At 33.3% G+C, this 22110-nt stretch overlaps 1 protein-coding gene across 1 annotated transcript; it reads left to right on the top strand.

The window, feature by feature from the left end:
- Window positions 1-19569: 19569 nt before the first annotated feature.
- Window positions 19570-22009, top strand: LOC133201316 (uncharacterized). Its single transcript, XM_061337114.1, has 3 exons — window positions 19570-19645; window positions 20987-21113; window positions 21244-22009. Exons 1-3 carry the CDS (start codon window positions 19610-19612, stop codon window positions 21840-21842), a joined length of 762 nt encoding a protein of 253 aa, XP_061193098.1. The 5' UTR covers window positions 19570-19609; the 3' UTR covers window positions 21843-22009.
- The last annotated feature ends 101 nt before the right edge of the window (window positions 22010-22110 follow it).

Raw genomic sequence — 22110 nt, 5'->3', positions numbered from 1 at the left:
GGCGCGGCTTTAGTTATATTTTGATGCATGTCCAAATACAAATTATACTTGTTGACCACTTCATCTCTACTTATGTTTTTTGGGTATTTTAATTTCTTCTGCCTTACTTGAATGATGTATATATTTTTGTATGATATTTTCTAGCTAGACCACCATGTTGACAGCACAATTGCTTGCACTGATTTTTGCGGCCATGATGGCCCTCAGTTCAGCGCAGACGGCTGCATTCGCCAACATTGGAACAGGGGGCGCTTTTCTGGCAGGACTAGCACTTCCGTTCATTTTTAATCAGTTCCGTCGACCGCCTCTTCCGGTGGTAGTTCCGTATCCAATACAGACGAACTTCAATCCAGGCTTTTTCAACCCCTTCCCAGGTCCCAGACCTTTCATTCCAGGTATAAACAATCCATTTATGATCCTCGTATCAAAAAATGTATCATGAAACGTACGTGTTAAAGAATCATTAGAATTAATCAAAAAGCTTATTATATATTAAACCTACATGTATGTTACAAAAGGAAGTGGATGAATATTTGCCATGAAGTCTAGTCAATTCATGTTTTATACATCAAACTAATTGCAACAGGAATTGATCAGTATAAAAAAGACTGTAGAACTCGCAAAGTTAATGTGGTAAAAAGCATTACTTTGGGGTAGATCAATTTCTATAGAAAAGGGGCATAGCTCTTGTCATTCAACTTTTCTATCTTGAATAGAAAGAAAGTGTATTAAACTTTATAGGATGACAGTTTTAGATGTATTTGTATTTTTATGCACAGTAAAAAGTATATTCCAGATATACTTCAGTCCATTTTGGAGTGTATGTTGCAATTATTTCCTTCATAATATTTTAAATTTTGTCTTTAAACTCTTAATTTGTTTTTTTTTTTTATTGCATTTCATATTAAGATAATGAATGAAATTTTTTTTACACCCCCGCTTGAAAAGTATGGGGGTATACAATGTAGTGAAGAGAGTGCCCGTCCTTCTGTCCATAACACTTGGGGCAGCCATCCCTTATCCGCAACCCCCCTTACACCACTGGATGCAATTTAATGAAACTTTCACCAAATCTGTGTTACACAGAGGCATTGTGAATCTCCTATTTCACGTTTCCACACATTTTGGGTTTCCTATAGCAAAACACGGACACTGTCATTTTCCCTATAATATTGCAGGTATACCCATCTCTTATCCGCAACTCCTTCTATCCTCTTATACAACTAAATAAAATTTTATGAGACTTTCACAGAATCTTTAATACAAAGTGCCATTGTGCACCTCCTATTTTATGTTCTGATCGAACAGATATTTGGGTTTCCTTTAGCAAAAAATGGACTTTGCCAGCATACTCATATAGGTTCGGGAGGGGGGTTGGTGGGTTGGTGGGTGTATCATTTTGTGAGCTTAGTGCTCAGTAATTTCTAGATGCATACTAAAACATAATCTAAGGGAAAATATATATTTCCCTTAAACTTTATATCCACTAATCATTTTAATATAAGTTAACATTTCCAAATTTGACGAAACAAATATAAAATTCAATTCAAATCATTCATTTCATATTGACATTATCTGTGTAAATAAATGATCTATTCAATAATATCAAACGTTTTAAACCAGATTACCCTACTTTGAAAAGTAAGCAATTTTCGTCAATCGTCTCAGGAAAAAAAATTGGATGGATTTACTGGATTATGCCACTTTTTCATGCCAAAATCTTGTCTTCCCCCTCATTAGATTTTTCTATACTTTTTTCTACATTTATTTCGAATATACTGATCTTGAACTTATTGAACACAAAATAATTTCTGTTGCAACTAGTTTGAGGTTGAGCCAAGTTCTTTGCAAGATTGATTAAACAAAAAGTAATTCCCTTGTTCTGTCTGCAGGTCTTCCAGGGTTCTTCGGATAAAGTGGGAAACCTTTGAACTACCTGTCTGCTGTTTAATTATTATATACAGATGTATTAATAAAAACATTATGAAAACTGTTTATGTCGTGTATTCGTACAGTTACATGTAAAGCGCGATTCGACACAGCTTTTCCGCGAAAAAAATTCCTGCTTTTCCGCGAAAAGTTTTATTGCTTTTCCGCAATTATAATTTTTAGCTTTTCTGCGACTTTTTTCGTACCTCTTCCATTAATCAGGTAAAACATGTTGCCCTCCGCTTATCACGGGGAGGTTGTACATGTAATCGTGACTTTGCAGATTTTATCAACACTGCATCGGTATGACACACCCCTATTCCTTAAAACATTTACCTTTCTGTATGTAAATCCATCGTAGATCATACATTTGTTCCCCCAATTCAATTTCCCGTCACTGTAGTTCAGTCGCAAGAGCGCTCGCTCCGTGATCGGAAGGTCGTGTGTTCGAATCACGGCTGCGACTGACCTAAGTCGATAAAAAATAGGTAGCAACTGTTCTTTCGCCAAGCGCTCGGCACTTTGAAGTGAAAGGTGCGGGTCATTCGGATGAGACCTTAAAAACCGAGGCCCCGTGTCACGGCAGGCATTGGCACGATAAAGAACCCTCACTGCTCAATGGTCCTAAGTGCCGAGTAAAGGTCTAAATTTGAATACCTCACCGGCATGCGGTGACGTCTCTATATGAATAAAAAATATACTCGAATGGGACGTTAAACAACATACAATCAATCAATCAATTTCCATTGTTTAAAACATTTTAAACCCATCACCGACCAGTGTGAAATGCGGGATTCATTCAATTTTTTATCACCATATGAGTAAGTACTCACTACACGTACCTAGCAGAACGATTTGGGGAAATACAGGTAATTATCAGCAACCGTTTGATGTTAATTGCTAAAACCCCAGGCACATTTCAAAAAAAGACAAACGGCCGACGGCTTTTGAGGCTAAATAAGGGCGGATTCTTCTGGCTACAGTCGGTAGTTCATCGGCCGTTGTTTTGCCCAATTTTGACGTCTTTTTTCGTCGGCCGACTAATTTTTTGTCCATCGGGCCCAGTTATAATTTTTTCAACGTCGGTGGCCGATTCCTTCAAAGGAAGCAGTCGTTGAATATTCCGTCGACCAACCTTCGATCATCGTCCGACCATCGGCAGGCAGTTTGTTAAGTCGGTCGTCGGTCGGTCGACATTTAGGAAATGGGTTTTCGTAATTGTCGGCCGACGATAAAAATCAAACTGCGGCTCAGCGAACGATGATCGGACGACGGTTGACTGACTTATAAATATGGGTATATGGGTAAATATGGGTTAACTTTAAAAGACATCGGTGTTCCTTTAATGTGACTACTCTGCGTCGCCCGATACTAGTGTCGGTCGACCATGTTTTTTCAACCGACAATACGAGAAAAAATTGGTCGCCCGAACATCGGCTTAAGGACATACGCAACGTAGTTTGTCTTTTTCCTTGGAATTGAAGAGTTCCAATACTTAAAGGAACTGTGTGCTTCATTTTAATGTCTATATATGCTATTGTACACTTCTTCTAAAACAAGTTTGGATAAACAAAACATCTAGAATATATTTTTAGTAATTTTTGTATGTTTTTCTTTCAATTATACAAGAATTTTTCATCATTTGATATCTTTTCAATACCCCTGGTAATGTATGCTGATTTTTTTGCCTACGAACATCTGATGGCACTATAATCTTAAATAAAGAATATCTCAAAAACTTATCAGTAGGTAAGGTACGTTGCGTATGTCCTTAAATGTGATCTAGGTATTAGCGTGACCATTTAAAAATCACAAAAAGGAAGTATAAACAAGCTAATTCAGAGAATTTGTGTCCCCCCGCTTTAGGGAAAAAGAAGAGCATGCGCAGTTGGGAGGAGGGGGTCCCCTTGATTTGTAGACTCCAGTAAACCCCAGTAACACGTAACTTTCCGAAAGTCTTTCGACTTAATTACTGATTGTTAATTTTCCTTCATATCAAAGAAAACAAATATTTAAGAATATGAGAATAGAAGAAATGCTCTCTAGTCTGTTTTGGAAACCTTTTTTTTTCAAAGCATAAAATGAAAAAAGTGTGCGTATTCAATCAGTGTTTAAATTCAATTAAGAAAAAAAAAAATGACCAAGTTAGTTTTGATTAAACAATTCGGCAGGCATCACAATGTATCGCATTGTATTGCAGCAGAGTGCAGTATGGTGCAATTCTACTTGTATTTAAACAAGCACAATTATTTACTTGTCAATGTATTTGAAATATTCCCCCACCCTCCACCGACAGCTTTTATATACAATTTGTCCTTGTGATTGAATGTTTATTTGGAAATTTGCATAATGTAAGTTTTGTTTCAAAGTTCGATAACTCATTATGTCCCTTTTAACAACGTAGACAGAACGATCATTGATTTCTGCTTTATATTATGTAAATGTTTAAGCAATGCTAACTAGTAACAGGCTTGTATACTATATATAAGATGTTAGAGAGATATTCACAATTGACCATGTGTTAAATTCAGATTAAATAACGGTTACGGGTAATATCGCGTGTAAAGGACTTAGTGTGAGCTCATCTCACTAAACAAGTACTGCTAAGCAGTATTGAATAGCGTCTTTGATTGTTCTACAAAGTCATCGGCGCTTTGTTTGAGTTTTAAAATATTCACTCCTCAGTCGAACAGGAAAGTTTATATTTTTTTCTACTGTTTTGCCTAATAATAAAAATTGACCAAGTATGTTTTAATTAGACAGTACATGTACATCAAGCATTACAATGCAATGTATTGTAGGACAGTTATATTTTTTATTTAAAAGCAAAATTAATTAGACTGCAATTGAAGAACTTCACTCGACACTCCAATTTTCCTCGGGATGTTTTGCATATATCTATATCAGTCTTTCAATAAAAAACCCCGAAATTTCTCTCTTTTTCAATCTTTTATATACCCAAACTAGGCGTTGCATAAAATAATAAACAGCAATGAAAAAAATTGTCGAAAAATCCTTCGAAATTATTACTGCATTGTTAATTTAGATTCGTATGAAAGAGAACAATCATATAAGAAAATGTGAATGAAAATATTCCATCCAGTCTGTTTTTAACACTTTTTTAAAAGTAAAAATATATTAGAAAATATGTTAGTTTATACCTTATTTTCAATACAATAGTGTAAAACAAAAATGGACTTCATTTTATTGATTGACACTGCATTGTAGTGCAGTGCAATAAATTGCAGTTAAATTCTTATTATGGTAAACAGTATGAATACTCTTACAAAAAAAAAAAAAAAAAAAAAAAAATCCATTCATCAGTCAAAAAGGAGTGTTCATTTCTTTTGGATCTTTTGCACATACTCAAACTAGTCATTCGATAAAAAACCGCAGTAACACGTAACTTTGCGAAAGTCTTTCGACTTAATTACTGATTGTTAATTTTCATTCATATCAAAGAAAACAAATATTTAAGAATATGAGAATAGAAGAAATGCTCTCTAGTCTGTTTTGGAAACCTTTTTTTTTCAAAGCATAAAATGAAAAAAAGTGTGCTTATTCAATCAGTGTTTAAATTCAATTAAGAAAAAAAATGACCAAGTTAGTTTTGATTAAACAATTCGGCAGGCATCACAATGTATCGCATTGTATTGCAGCAGAGTGCAGTATGGTGCAATTCTACTTGTATTTAAACAAGCACAATTATTTTACTTGTCAATGTATTTGAAATATTCCCCCACCCTCCACCCTCCAAAGACAGCTTTTATATACAATTTGTCCTTGTGATTGAATGTTTATTTGGAAATTTGCATAATGTAAGTTTTGTTTCAAAGTTCGATAACTCAAATTATGTCCCTTTGAACAACGTAGACAGAACGATCATTGATTTCTGCTTTATATTATGTAAATGTTTAAGGACTAATGACCCTCTGCTCCAAATTTCACGAAAATTTTTTAAACTTCTCGACATTGATTGTGATCAAGAGCTATAGCATCAAAATCAAATGAAAAATAGTATGAGGTATGGAGCGCTGCTAATTTTTTCAGAAATGATTTTTATTTCAGATCATATGAAAGAAAAAGTGAGCAAGCTCACATACCCCACGCTTCCCCAAAACTCGACAATGCAACACGTAATGAATGGCACAGTGCATTTTAAATACACAGTATAATTCAAAAAAGGGGCATTACTTGCAAAAAATCATCACATCAAAACTTCTTGCATATAAGGACATTCAAATCTTTGTATGTTACAAATTTAACTGGGCTGAAGTTTCTAGATAAATAATGGAATCAAAATTTCTTGGTAATATACAAATCTATACATTATTCTGAAATACCTACAAAGTTTCAGGAAATTCAGTGCCGGAATTATGCTGACAAACTGTTATTTAAATTCCTCAGTGATTTCGAGTTGTTAATGAGTGTAAGTCCATGTCCAACACATGACAGTTTACACATTTAAATAATTGATGGAAACAAAATTATGATGTAGTCATATGAATCTGTTTATATACTGTACTTATGAAATTATTTAAGGCAAAGCACACCAATTTGAAGGGGGTGGGGGTGGGGGGGGGGAGAACTATCGAAGATGGTGTGTGTGTGAGTGTGTGTTTGTGTTAAACCATTAATATTTTGATCTCAAAATCAATAGGGGTCTTTTAAGGTCATAAAATATTTCACATAGAATTTCATTATAAAAAGCTGATTCCAGTGGAGTTTCTTATTACCTAGCTGGAAAGTTTCTTCAATAAAAGGCAAAACTCTTAAGGCAAAAATAATGGAATCGGAATTTCCTGGTAATATGCACATCTACACACTGTGTACTAAATATCTGCAAAGTTTGTCCAAATTCTTTGCAGCGGTTTAAGAGGAGTTGTGCTGACAAACTGTTCATCTCTATATTCAAGATATGGCCAAAAACCTAAGTTGAAAAGTGCCGAAATTCCCAGAAAAAATAATGGAATCAGAATTTCCTGGTAATATGCACATCTACACACTGTGTACTAAATATCTGCAGAGATTGATCAAATTCTGTGCAGCGGTTTAAGAGGAGTTGCGCAGACAAACTGTTCATCTTTATATTGAAGATATGGCCAAAAATCTAAGTTGAAAAGTGCCGAAATTCCCAGAAAATATAAAGGAATCGGAATTTCCTGGTAATATCCACATCTATACATTGTGTGCTAAATATCTGCAAAGTTTGACCAAATTCTATGCAGCGGTTTAATAGGAGTTGTGCTGACAAACTGTTCACCTCTATATTCAAGATATGGCCAAAACCTAAGTTGAAAAGTGCCGAAATTCCCAGAAAAATACGGAATCGGAATTTCCTGGTAATATGTACATCTACACACTGTGTACTAAATATCTGCAAAGTTTGACCAAATTCTGTGCAGCGGTTTAAGAGGAGTTGCACTGACAAACTGTTCATCTCTATATTCAAGATATGGCCAAAAATCTAAGTTGAAAAGTGCTGAAATTCCCAGAAAAATAATGGAATCGGAATTTCCTGGTAATATGCACATCTATACATTGTGTGCTAAATATCTGCAAAGTTTGACCAAATTCTGTGCAGCGGTTTAAGAGGAGTTGTGCTGACAAACTGTTCATCTTTATATTGAAGATATGGCCAAAAATCTAAGTTGAAAAGTGCCGAAATTCCAAGAAAATATAAAGGAATCGGAATTTCCTGGTAATATGCACATCTATACATTGTGTGCTAAATATCTGCAAAGTTTGACCAAATTCTGTGCATTGGTTTATGAGGAGTTGCGCTGACAAACTGTTCATCTCCATATTCAAGATATGGCCAAAAATCTAAGTTGAAAAGTGCCGAAATTCCGAGAAAAAATAAAGGAATCGGAATTTCCTGGTAATATGCACATCTACACATTGTGTCCTAAATATCTGCAAAGTTTGACGAAATTCTGTGCAGCGGTTTATGAGGAGTTGCGCTGACAAAAAAACAGGACTGACGGACTGACTGACTGACTGACACACTGACTGACTGACTGACGGACGGGTCAAAAACATTATACCTCACGCAACTTGTTGCGTGGGGTATAAATATGAAGAAATTTTAACACAGAGATTAGGAAGAGTAATAATTTATTATCACAACATAAAATTAGAAATATGCTGTGTATATGAAAATAATATTTAGTGTCATGCCTACTAAATTCATATTAGAAATCATAATGAAGCGTTGCTTCCTAAGTCAGAATATCACAATGTTATATGTGGTTGTAAGAAAACAATACATGTGTTATCTTTCTTATAAATATTTTTTTCATTGGAAAAAAATGTAATACTAATAAAAATTCTACATTTGCCTCTTGATACATTAAACCATTTTTAAAATGATCGTTAAAAAATAGAACTTATTCAATTTTTAAGGGTTTTAAAACTGCATTTGAATGTTTTTTTGTCAAACATAATAAAACAATTTGAAAAGTACAGTCAAAGGAAATATAAGGTAATGTTTCCATCAGATGCTAAGTTTGATCGAATTGACTGCTCCCAGGTCTTGATAATTAAACTCTGATAAAGTAAACTGTGAGTAATACTAGGATATTTTACTTGGAAAGTTATCTCTCTTATCAGAGGGTCGGTCCCCCTTAAGCAATGCTAACGAGTAGCAGGCTTGTATACTATATATAAGATGTTAGAGAGATATTCACAATTGACCATGTGTTAAATTCAGATTAAATAACGGTTACGGGTAATATCGCGTGTAAAGGACTTAGTGTGAGCTTATCTCACTAAACAAGTACTGCTAAGCAGTGTTGAATAGCGTCTTTGATTGTTCTACAAAGTCATCTACAAAGTCATCGGCGCTTTGTTTGAGTCTCAAAATATTCACTCCTCAGTCAAACAGGAAAGTTTATATTTTTTTTCACTGTTTTGCCTAATAATAAAAATTGACCAAGTATGTTTTAATTAGACAGTACATGTACATCAAGCATTACAATTCAATGAATTGTAGGACAGTTATATTTTTTATTTAAAAGCAAAATTAATTAGCCTGCAATTAAAGAACTTCACTCGACACTCCAATTTTCCTCGGGATGTTTTGCATATATCTAGTATATCAGTCTTTCAATAAAAAACCCCGAAATTTCTCTCTTTTTCAATCTTTTATATACCCAAACTAGGCGTTGCATAAAATAATAAACAGCAATGAAAAAAATTGTCGAAAAATCCTTCGAAATTATTACTGCATTGTTAATTTAGATTCGTATGAAAGAGAACAATCATATAAGAAAATGTGAATGAAAATATTCCATCCAGTCTGTTTTTAACACTTTTTTAAAAGTAAAAATATATTAGAAAATATGTTATTTTATACCTTATTTTCAATACAATAATGTAAAACAAAAATGGACTTCATTTTATTGATTGACACTGCATTGTAGTGCAGTGCAATAAATTGCAGTTAAATTCTTATTATGGTAAACAGTATGAATTCTCTTACAAACAAAAAAAAAAAATCCACTCATCAGTCAAAAAGGAGTGTTCATTTCTTTTGGATCTTTTGCACATACTCAAACTAGTCATTCGATAAAAAACCGCAGTAACACGTAACTTTGCGAAAGTCTTTCGACTTAATTACTGATTGTTAATTTTCATTCATATCAAAGAAAACAAATATTTAAGAATATGAGAATAGAAGAAATGCTCTCTAGTCTGTTTTGGAAACCTTTTTTTTCAAAGCATAAAATGAAAAAAGTGTGCGTATTCAATCAGTGTTTAAATTCAATTAAGAAAAAAAATGACCAAGTTTTGATTAAACAATTCGGCACTCATCACAATGTATCGCATTGTATTGCAGCAGAGTGCAGTATGGTGCAATTCTACTTGTATTTAAACAAGCACAATTATTTTACTTGTCAATGTATTTGAAATATTCCCCACCCTCCACCCTCCAAAGACAGCTTTTATATACAATTTGTCCTTGTGATTGAATGTTTATTTGGAAATTTGCATAATGTAAGTTTTGTTTCAAAGTTCGATAACTCAAATTATGTCCCTTTGAACAACGTAGACAGAACGATCATTGATTTCTGCTTTATATTATGTAAATGTTTAAGCAATGCTAACGAGTAACAGGCTTGTATACTATATATAACACGTTAGAGAGATATTCACAATTAACCATGTGTTAAATTCGGAGTAAATAACGGTTACGGCCGCGGGTAATATCGCGTGTAAAGGACTTAGTGTGAGCTTTTCTCACTAAACAAGTACTGCTAAGCAGTATTGAATAGCGTCCTTGATTGTTCTACAAAGTCATCGGCGCTTTGTTTGAGTTTCAAAATACTCACTCATCAGTCAAACAGGAAAATTTATATTTTTTTCTACTGTTTTGCCTAATAATAAAAATTGACCAAGTATGTTTTAATTAGACAGTACATGTACATCAAGCATTACAATGCAATATATTGTAGGACAGTTATATTTTTTATTTAAAAGCAAAATTAATTAGCTTGCAATTAAACAACTTCACTCGACACTCCAATTTTCCTCGGGATGTTTTGCATATATCGATATCTGTTCAGTCTTTCAATAAAAAAAATTTATAAACCCCCAAGATTTCTCTATTTTTCAATTTTTTATATACCCAATCTAAAAAAAATTTGTCGAAAAATCCTATTATATTTTTATTTAAAAGATATATATATATATATATATATATATATATATATATATATATATATATATATATATATATATATCAGTCTTTCAATAACGAAATTCAGCAAAAAGTAACTGTTCTTTGATGAGAACTTAGCTCTTTACTACTACAGGTAGCTTTAGGTGGTAACCCGACTCTCTGCGACTAATAACATGAATTACACTGAAAAGGAGATTTTACAAAAGTTAGAAGAGAGAGTCAGAGACCCCGATTTTGTATATAAAGCGTATTGCAACGAACATGTACATAATTATGAATTTATCCTGTTTATTGGAGTTACCACAACACATGTTTCGGTCGAACACGTGTTTACTTGGTGTTTTTGTATAGACTGTCAATTTGACTTTACCTTTTTTTTTTTTTTTTTTTTTTTTTACATATTAATAGGGTTCATACATATATATAAACCAAGACGCAAGTATCTGTGTAAAAATTAGCTTTTAACGCCCTATGATTAGGCCGAGTATTTGATACAAAAGAATGTATTCAAAAAAGAAAAGAAAAACTGAAATGTATTGATTAAAGCACAAAATTGTACAGCTTTAATTGTATTTGAACAATATCTTATTCATTAATTTTCTCTTTTCATGTAAGCAGTGAGGAATATATACATGTTTTACCGATAAATTTATTAGGAAAACCTACTACATACATATGTATATGTAATAGTCTTTCGATATATAAATATATTCACAACTTATAGTGTTATCAATGATTTACCATTATTTCAATGACCATTCACACATAAGCTTTTCTTATGTTCCTACAGTCTAGTTTTTCTTTTTAACATCATCGGGCTCGATGCTATATGAAGCTTCCGTCAATATTAAGATCGGTGAATGACAAAAGTAATTTGCACATTTCCCTTTTTAATCAGTTATCACAACTTATTTCTTTTATGTCATTTAAATCAAGTTTTGATTGAATAATTCAGCGATGACGTTTTATGAAATAAATAAACGATTGATTAAAAATTGCAAGAAACTTAGATCTACCAACCGGAAACGCCACCGTACTCACGTTTTTGCTATTTCATGGCTGTTTATAGAAAATAAAAGTAGACTTTTAATTTAATGTACGATACTTACAATGCAAGTGAAATCTAAATATAGTTTACGGAAATCATATTGTATCTGGTGTATTCTTAGAGGAGTAAATGAAACCTCTGGTGCATCCGTTTCGGAGTTTATTTGCAAAATTTATTAATTTATAAGTATAGATAGGCGTGTCATTGTATGACAATCAACGTTCTAAAGAAAGCTCAAAACGTTCCATTCAAACGGAGAATTTTACCACTTCAATGCGCTTCATTGTATGATAGATATCAAATGGATTGAAAAAAAAAAAAAAAATTAAAAAAAATGTTTATATGAAAAAATACGAAGAGTAGAAACTATGAAAGATGCCACGGTCGTTTTAAATTTGTTGCTCCGTTGTTAACTAGAAAATGCATATAAAAAATGTACTCAGTGCCACGTTCAGAACACTAGCGAAAACGAACAGCATCCCTTAGGCTATTCTCTTTAGAGAAGTGGACAGGCTTTCGCCTACATCCACTTCTCTTCGCAAGCCTTCATGTTTTGATTCTGGAAAACGTGTAAATCTCGAACCGGTGACGGTCTACACTTCAACTGACATTTCGTCTAAAATACGTCTGAATGTACGTAATAGACGTGTTATCTTAACAATTTTAACATAAATACACACAACTGTCACAAGAAAACTGACCTTTAAGTACTGTTAATCCATTTTCACAAGTTCTCCATCCCGGATTTAAACTAATGTTTATCTACCACAGCTTATTAGAAAAAATTGAAAATTTTAAATCGGATAATTCGGAAAAATTGGCGAAGACGTATTTTAATGTTCAAAAAAAGTTTTGGACAATTCACTTTTGATTAGCATATTATTCAAAATTAATATTATTACCTTTACTTATTTTTACTATTTTAATACAATTTAAATGTAAATTTGAGCTTAAAAAATACTTCATTACTTCCTCACTGACAATACTAACAATATTTTTTTATTTTTAAACGATATTAACTCTACCTTTCCCGAGAAATGAAAAAAAGATTCAAAACAAAGATCAAAAGAATTTGAACGAAACTTGAGGAAATACTGTCTCGTTAGTTTAAACAGAGTAGACGATTTCTCTCGTTTCATTATTATTTTGTAAAAATAGTTTCCATTTTTATCCGAATTAGAGATTTTTGAATACTTCAAGAGTTACTTGCACATAATTTAAATCCGGGATGTAGGCGAAAGCCTGTCCACTTCTCTAAAGAGAATACCCTTAGGCATTTAAACTGTTAAATGGACAACAGAGTTTTTTTTTTCATATTACAATACCCGTAATCATCTGTTTTGGTCAGAGAACCCACCTGACAATTGTAATCACCGATACTACAACAAAGGAATGCAGACGAAAATCGCCTTAGTTACAGTATGACTTTGAGAAACCTAGAATTCCACGTTTATTAAATGTGTTACAAATGAATTGTTTGTAATTGTGAGCATGGGAACAATAGAATAAAAATGGACAGCACGGAAATGCATGCAAGCATGTTTGTCCAAAAAGAAATTTTAATACATAAGTGCAGAAAATAATGCAACGAAGAATACTTATTGACGTTTGAATGAATTCAAGAGAGATTGAAATGCATTTTTACATATATTATTGAGTGATGAAAAATGAAACGCAAGATAACTTTTCTGTTTACCATGTCTCCACGTGCTAGTCACTTCCTAGCCATATTTCCGTGAATAATTTACCATATCTCGTTGTAGTCTCGCTAGATCTCACCAGAGGTACTGTGAGAGCTACTGGGAACTCCTCGGATTTTATAATTTGCAGAACACCGAAAAATAAAATGTTCCGAACACATTAGTAGGGGTGTGCTGAATACTATCATTTATGTAGTAAATCCAAAAAAAATAATAATTCCTAAAAAAAAAAAAAAAAAACAAGATGTGTTTGTGAAACACTGATGCCCCCGTATAGCAACTTATAGCAAAGGTTAAACTTTCTCAAATGCAAATCAAATATGTTGGTACCCAAAGTAAGGTCTTGTCTCGAGGAATACACCTGCGAAATATGAGAGCCCTAGCAGCAACCATTGAATAGATATGGGAAAGGTTAAAGTTTTTCAAAAGTAAGTCAAACATCAAGGTCAAGGTCAAATGGTAAAAAATAATGGTGGTTAAGGAAAGGCCTTCTCACAAGAAATATACTGGTGAAATATGAAAGCTGAAGCACCAATCGGTCAAAAGTTATGACTAAGGTTTAAGTTTTCCACAAGTAGGTTAAACTTCAAGGTCAAGGTCAAAGGGTCAAAGTTGTTGGTATCAAAGGAAAGGACTTGTCACAAGGATTACATATGTGAAGTATGAAAGCCCTAGCACCAACTGGTCAAAAGTTATGTCCAAGGTTAAAATTTTTCAAAAGTAGATCAATCTCCAAGGTCAAGGTCAAAGCGTCAAAGTTGTTGATATCCGAAGGAAGGTCTTGTCACAAAGATTAAATATGTGAAGTATGAAAGCCTTAGCACCAACCGTTCGAAAGTTATGGCCAATGTTAAAGATTTTCAAAAGTAGGTCAAACTCCAAGGTCAAAGCGTCAAAGTTGTTATCCAAAGGAAGATCTTGTCTTAAGGATTACACATGTGAAGTATGAAAGCCCTAGTTCCAACCGTTTAAAAGCTATAGCCAAGGTTAAAGTTGGGTAAAATTTTGTAAAACTAGGTCAAACTCCAAGGTCAAGGTCAAAAGGTCAAATATGGTGGTACCCAAAGAAAGATCTTGTCAGAAGGAATACACAAGTGAAATATGAAAGCCATAGCTCCAACCAATCAAAAGTTATGGGCAATGTTAAAGTTTTTGCGGACAAACAGAGAAACAGACAGACAGACGGACGGACAGGGCAAAAACTATATACCCCCGAATCTTCGATACGGGGGCATAATAAAAGGATCGACCGGAATTTGAAACCGGGGCCTCTCACATTCTAAGCGAGAGCCATACCCCTAGACCACGGAGTCACTTGCTTTACACAAATTAAATGCAAACATTAGGTCACATATAGTGTTTATATTCACGTTCGATATTGTCAAAATTTTACACAATACATGGTGTCTAATTAAGCCTTTACTAAACAGTTCTAATAGATGTAATTAGAATATAAAATCCGCCGACAACCTGTATTATACGTAATAACTCTCCAGATGCCCCTGTGCTATAAATAGTGCCAAGCGACTTTCAATACTATAAATTGAAAAGAAAAAAAAAACCGGGCGGGACACTTTGAGAGGGGTGAGAGAGGCCAAAGGGTGTTATGGTATTAAATTTCATTGCAAAAGCTCAAAAGCTTCTTGAAATATCGCCCGAAAACAAAAGTGTTACACACAGACGGAATTTATGAATTTACGACCTTGAACTATGACCTTTTGACCTCAAAATCAATAGGGGTCTTTCTTAGGCCACAGGGAGTAGTTATGTAAAATTTCATAGCAAAAGCTCAAAGATATCACGCGGAAACGAAACTGTTAAAACAGACAGAATTTGTGAATTTATGACCTTGACCTTTAAACCTCAAAATAATAGGGTTCTATGTAAAATTTCATTGCGAAAGCTCAAAGGGTTCTCGAGATATCGCACGGAAACGAAAGTGTTACAGACAGACAGAAATACAGACGGACAGACAGACCCAAATTAATATTCCCCACTTTCAGTGAAAGCGGGAGACAAAAAGAGAAGATATCACATAACATATAGTAAAAACCAATCGCGGAAAAGCAGTATAGAGTAGTCGCGGAAAAGCAAATAAAGACACGGAAAAGCAGGTCAGCCAGTTAAAGTAAAAATACATGTGGTTAATATTTAGAATCTTGTTGCTACGTGTATTTTAGTGCCGATGTTTTATTCTAATCTTATTCGTAAGTATGATTATATTTCTTATACTACAACACAGAAAGTATGTTATTAATGATTTTCCATTCTTCATTTTACAGAATGACCAATTTTTGTTCATTTTTTGACTACAAAACTGTATGTAAATTACAAATACATGTACAAGGGTAAATATTATATCAAATTTTTACTACTGTAACAATAATTTTTTTTAAAAAAAGAAATCAACTACTTCAAATATTGTTTCTACTTTATCTTGCATTTATATTCCATCACAGACCCAAAGTATTATTTTTCCCTAGGTGACCTGTTGTAGACGGGGAAGGTTAACTATTAGTCCAGAAATATAAGCCAAAGTAGATCAGAACCGTACCTAAAAATGCCAAGACACCTAAGGGAGGTAACATCTTTATACGGCAAAAGACTGACGAGTAAATGAAGAATATTGAAAGGGAGATAACGCATATTAATTTGCGATCCATCCTTAAAACGGACAATACATGCGGGTCAAGTCTTGATCTTAATGCACCTGATTACGTCCTGTATCTTTCAAGAGCAGATTATCTGCATATAATAAATTTACATTTTTCTAGCAATAACAGGTTTTTGTGGTATATTGACAACTGTAGGACCAGATTAATTTTAAAGTAAAAAAAAAAGCAAGAATTCACGCTTAACTTTTTCGTCTCTCTGTGTCATCTTGTTGCAATCAAAACCATGAGTATTTAGGAAACACGTGTCACAAGCAGGTGACTTTTAAATAAAACGTGTTTCTCCTCAGTCATTCTCCTATATGTCTACCACGTGAAGAAACAAATACAGACAAGATAATATTTTGATGTAAAGCATCAAATAGGCAGCAAACGCTCTGCGTACTGATCTTAATACCCAGGATCATGAAACAGACTTAGACTTAAGTCAAATTTTCAACCACCTGTCAACTTTTTAATAGTTATTGAATTGATCTCTAAATTTGCAGAACATTTTTGTTAAGGAATATTAAATGAATATTTTAATCTGGACTTCTTGCCTTTTACAATATTATAGTACAACAGAGAGATTTTGACTTAAGAAGGCTGGGTGGTTGTGGCCATTTTCAGACTATATTGATCTCCTTTAAAAGAAGAGCTCCATATAAAGATATACAAAAAATGATCAAATTTTAAAACTAAAATGTATGAAATTTTTGTTTGCCAAATGATAGTTGACAGCTTAAGATATCATATCTAAAAAATTAAGTTATATCTCATGGTTAATTTGTTGACCCCCCAGCCTCCTTAAGCTTAAGATATTTCATGATCCTGGGGTCTGACGATTTCTGTAGGCGTGATGATGGACATCACAATAAATGTGAAGTATCGAAAATTTATCGTTTTGTCATTCGCACCTGCAGCAAATTCAAAACAAAATTAAATAGCAATATTTTCTTAATTTTTATAAATACTGTAATTTTCCGAAAACTTGCGGTCGTATCGAATTGCTTTTAAACATTATACACTCCCATGCCGGGGAGCATTTCATGTAAGATTTTTTTTTTGTAAAATTTATAAATTTTTAATTCATGATATATGATTAAAATTGATTTAAAAAAAGTTGAAAAGCATTAATAACAATAATTAAGAGATAATACAAAACTATTTTTAAAATTACTTATTCGACACTTTAATGCATGCTATCAATAAGGAATTATTCTATCAAAACAATAAAAAATAACACCCCATTTCCTTGTGTGCACTTTCTAACACTTGTAACCAGAAATTACTCTTTCATATTTTAGTAGGTAAAGGACTTTTTTGAAGTGTATTTCATGCTCGATCAAGCTGGTTTTCTAATTCAAAATGGATTCTATTTAATGTGTAAGAAGAGAAAATACCACTATTCAATGTACATGTAATTTGATTTCAGTTGGGAACTCAAATCATTTAACAAATAAAAAAATATTGTATGTACTATAGGTATTTGTTGTGATTGCATAGAAAACTACAATGCCGTTACAGCTACTCACAAGTTTATGGTATCTTTGCTCTAATGTAACCTTATCTAGAATTTTAAAAAAAAAGTCAAAAGAGAGAGGTTTTGAAAATTTTGTAAACTGTAGAATACACTAGTAGAAAAAAAAAATAAAAAAAATTAATAATATTAGGTAATATGGCAATATACGTTGTTTTAAAGTGTTTGAAGTGTTTTCCACTTGAATTCGGTATATATGGGGAAAGTTATAAGTGTGTATAAACAATTATACATACAGGAAAATATATTCTTTTATGACGCGATCGCTATCATCTTCACGTTTTAAATAGTCTCTATTACTGTTATGAAATGGCTTGTGCATACTGTGCTGTTTAGAGACAAGAAAGATAAAATTTCGGTCAAACAGCTGACGTTCTAGGTCAAGAATTAGAATGGAGATATATTGTATGTTACAGAAGTGACATATAGGCCCGATGGGCCAAGAGTTTAAATTCCTATTTTATGTGTATTTTGATGTTGTGATTTTGCATAATACAGATCTTTATAATAAATCATTTACTTACTTACTTATACGTCAGCTTGGTTAACAGGGATTCTTAGCTTTGAAAATGTTTTATTTTCACAACTTCAAAACTAAACCAGCCTTCAGTAAGAATAAACCAAGTGAACTTGTATGTACATGTGTGTAGCAGGTCATTTTCAGGGGTTGTCTCTCTTTTTCTAAGAAAGTTTACTAAGATATTAACTTTGTGCCCTTTCGCATGAAGTGAAAGTTTTAGGGAAAAATTAACTCCATGGGAAACATATTCACATAGAGCAACACAAATTTTTAACATAAGAAAATTGCAGGGAAAAATTTTTCTTTCAGCTACATTGCAATACACTTTTTTATTTGAATCAACGTTACACGTATATGAAATAGGTTTAATTTTAATATATCAGAATAATTTCATAGATGTTTGCTTGCGTTTATATCAGAATATTTTTAAAGATATTCGTCACGAATTAATAAATTAAGAAGAGGGGTTATGAGAGATTATTTCAAATTCAGGTTTTTCTAGACTAGAAGTAGGAGTTGCAAATCTAAATTGTATTTTGATAAAAGTATAACTATGTCATGAAATTTCACCCACCTAACTATCAATATATCATTCCAATATGATATTATTTGTTTTGATTTTGTCCCTCTAATCCCCCTTCCCTCCCCCTACATCCCTAAAGATTATACATCTAGTACCATCTAATACAGATAAAGCTACACGTATAATGACTTCGTATATTTGAATTTTGCTTTAACTGAATAAAAAAGTTATGTTTCAGGTAGTAGGTTCATTTAAGGAGGCTGGGGGGTCAACAAATTAACCACAAATTAACCACCAGATTTAACTTAATTTTTTAGATACGATATCTTAAGCTGTCAACTATCATTTGGCAAACAAAAATTTCAAAAATTTTAGTTTTAAAATTTGATCATTTTCTATATCTTCATATGGAGCTCTTCTTCTAAAGGAGATCAATATAGTCTAAAAATGGCCACAACACCCCAGCCTCTTTAAATTAAACATCACTTAATAGAAGTAAATTAGTGAATGATAATAAAGAAGATAAGAAATAAATAAGTAAAATTGTATGATTTTCACACAAATTTATGATCGTGAAAACATGGCAAAACGTTGTTTTTTATATGGTTGCATAAATTAAAAGTTTAAATTTCTCATTCTTTTTTAATTATATATAGCTGACCCTGATATACTGACCACTAGATTCGAATAATCCGAAATAACGCTAAGGAAAATAAACTTTTTCTTGCCCGATGGACTAGTGAGATTAAAAATTACATGTATTGTCTACATGTGTATATAATTGTACCTGTATATCATGAATAGAGCTAAATTCATTAAATTATGATCAATGCTTCACAGTTTTTATCAAAAAAAATCTTTAAAACATTATCAAATAGTTCATAAAATGAGAGGCGACCCATTTATTAACTTGAGAGATTTTCAAGATATCTAAGCACTGAAGACTTCAACACTGTCCTGAAACGCCCCGACGTCCTTGACAGACAAAACCAATATAAAAGTCTCGCGACACTGCATGAAAAGTGAACAGATAACACAGCTTTTGAACAAGGTAAGTCCATTGTTATAACGATATGATAAATATATTAAACCTCTTAAAAATATTGTATAATTTTTCCGTATGCATTGATTCCACATAGTCATTCACTTAATCAAAACGCTGATCACATGGAACTTGTAATTAAAATAAAAGCAGAGAAAATATTTTCAACGGATTGTTTTGAAATTAAAGTGTCATCTTTTTAAATCGAAAGAATGGCAACTTTGATACCTGTATGGAGCTGTTTGACTCTAGGATGCCTTGAATGCCCCCTCCACTTTAAAAAAAAAAATCTTTTTAAGACCAAGTTGATCAATGAAAGATTCCATATGTTTTACATATCCAAGTGTGGATTTTTAATCAGAGATGTCATTACTTGAGTACAGAAACTAGAATTTAAGAACATGTGCTCAAAAAACTTGAATCTGATACTAAAGATGCAATACAATACAATGATGGTCTCATGCGGAATTCGAAACAAAATTGGTCATTTATATTCCCAAAGGCAGAATTTGTGGAAGTTGTGTCATTCTTATGCTTGTAATCCCTTTAGAAGGGGTTTCTTTTAGAATCTTTAAACTCGTTACTGATCTCAAAAATATAGGCAACACGCAGCATCAAGCATCAAAACTGATTTGCATCCTCAGAGCAGAATCCATGAAAGTTTGATCATTGTGAAATCGATCGTTATTTAAAAACATCGTAATTTAAATGCTACACTTCAAACAACATGTCCCGAGCAAAGTATCATCTTAAGGTATTCCATCCTTAATAGCCTCAGATTCTATGACAGATGTGAATGGGTTTAATACTTAGTACATTTAGATACAATTATTACTATCAGTATATAAGAATAGAATGTATCCTAATTTATGACCTTGACCTGTCCTTGAAGAGTTATCTCCCACTATTTTCTAATCAATAAAAATCACTTTAAAAACATATCTGATAGAAAAATCATTTTAAATTCTTATTTTATCCCTAATGATTAAAAACATTGTTTCACCAAAGTTTCTCAAATTTTGAGTGCGGAACAACACCCGTTTGGGCCCCTTGGCCAAATAAATAAACATGGCCAATCACTTAAAAAATACAATCACGTTGAATATAAGCGGTATTCCATTGACAAGCTTAATTTGGAATCAAATCTCAGCGCATTGGGATCCTTTTCACCAAAATCAAAATTTCAAAACCTCACTGAACATCTAAAGGACATATTCAATCATTTAAAAAAGATTTTTGGCTATTTCTCTGAATGAAAGACTAGAAGACAAACTGACCAACGGACAAGGATAACGAGAAAATACCGAAACTTTTTATAGGTATGGGTATAATAAAATTTGTCTTTTTCAGATAAACATGAAGACTCTGCTTGTAATAACCTTGTTCGCATTCTGTAGCGGACACAGAATTCACTTCCGTAACAACTGTAACAAGGAAGTGTGGGTAGGAATTCTTGGAAATACCATACCCGATCAAGGTGAGAATCATATCTACTTGACGGATCAATTCAATGTGAGAAATTTTTGACTAAGTTGTTTAATTCAAGATTCAGACACATCTTGACTTCAATGATGTTGAGTAACTCTATGCAATTAAATTTTGTCTAGGTGGCTTTAAGCTTTCCCATGGACAAAGTCACAGTGCCTACTTCCCGCCTCACTGGTCCGGAAGGATGTGGGGACGAACAGGTTGTGGCGGATCTCGCTGTGAGACTGGAGACTGTGGTGGAGGACGACTTCACTGTAGTGGAGCTGGTGGAGTTCCCCCTGTAACTCTCGCTGAAATCACGTTTGACGGTTCCGGAAACCAAGACTTTTACGACATCAGTTTGGTTGACGGTTTCAATCTACCTCTGAGCATGCGCCCAAGAGCCGGAACAACAGAAGGGGGATCAGGATCATATTATTGCCGTTCTGCTGGTTGCTACACAGATGTCAACAATATTTGTCCAAGTGGTATGAGGCTTTATGGCACAGGCGGAGTTGTGGCTTGCAAGAGCGCTTGTCTCGCATTCGGAAGACCAGAGTACTGCTGCAGTGGCACTCACAACACGCCGGAGAGGTGTCCAAATTTCCCCTATGCCCAAACATTTAAGTCAGCATGTCCTCAGGCCTACAGTTATGCCTATGATGACCATAAGAGCACATTCACCTGTAGGGGCGCAGGAGGAAGACAGTCCGAATACGACGTAGTATTCTGTGGTTAAATTATGTGATGTTAGTGAACTTTGTACCGAAATAGGATGCTTAATCGCGTCATAATTATGTTATCTTAGGATCGTTTTGGTCAGCTTATGAAAACATTATTTTAAATCATGGCTTTCAAACATTATATTAGGAGTTCTTTCTTGATTAATAAATTTCTATTCGTTTTTCCTTTATTTTTTTCATTAATAAAGGAGATCAGGTCTTATTTCCTGTTAGAGTTTTTTGCGGTCGCTCGCATTTAAGTAAAACCCCACAAATGCTACCAAC

The sequence above is a fragment of the Saccostrea echinata genome, unplaced genomic scaffold, assembly GCF_033153115.1.
Source record: "Saccostrea echinata isolate AGI-Se365-2 ecotype Australia unplaced genomic scaffold, CSIRO_AGI_Sech_v1 ptg000002l, whole genome shotgun sequence".
Classification (NCBI taxonomy): domain Eukaryota; kingdom Metazoa; phylum Mollusca; class Bivalvia; order Ostreida; family Ostreidae; genus Saccostrea; species Saccostrea echinata.
Note: the sequence above shows the minus strand (reverse complement) of the source record. Positions and strands in the feature narration are given on the sequence as shown.

Bases quoted from the DNA above. Each gene is read 5' to 3' on its own strand.
- LOC133201316 (XM_061337114.1), top strand. From the start codon at position 19,610: ATGAAAAGTGAACAGATAACACAGCTTTTGAACAAG. The intron at 19,646-20,986 runs GTAAGTCCATTG...TGTCTTTTTCAG, and splicing joins TAACACAGCTTTTGAACAAG to ATAAACATGAAGACTCTGCT. The intron at 21,114-21,243 runs GTGAGAATCATA...AATTTTGTCTAG, and splicing joins AAATACCATACCCGATCAAG to GTGGCTTTAAGCTTTCCCAT.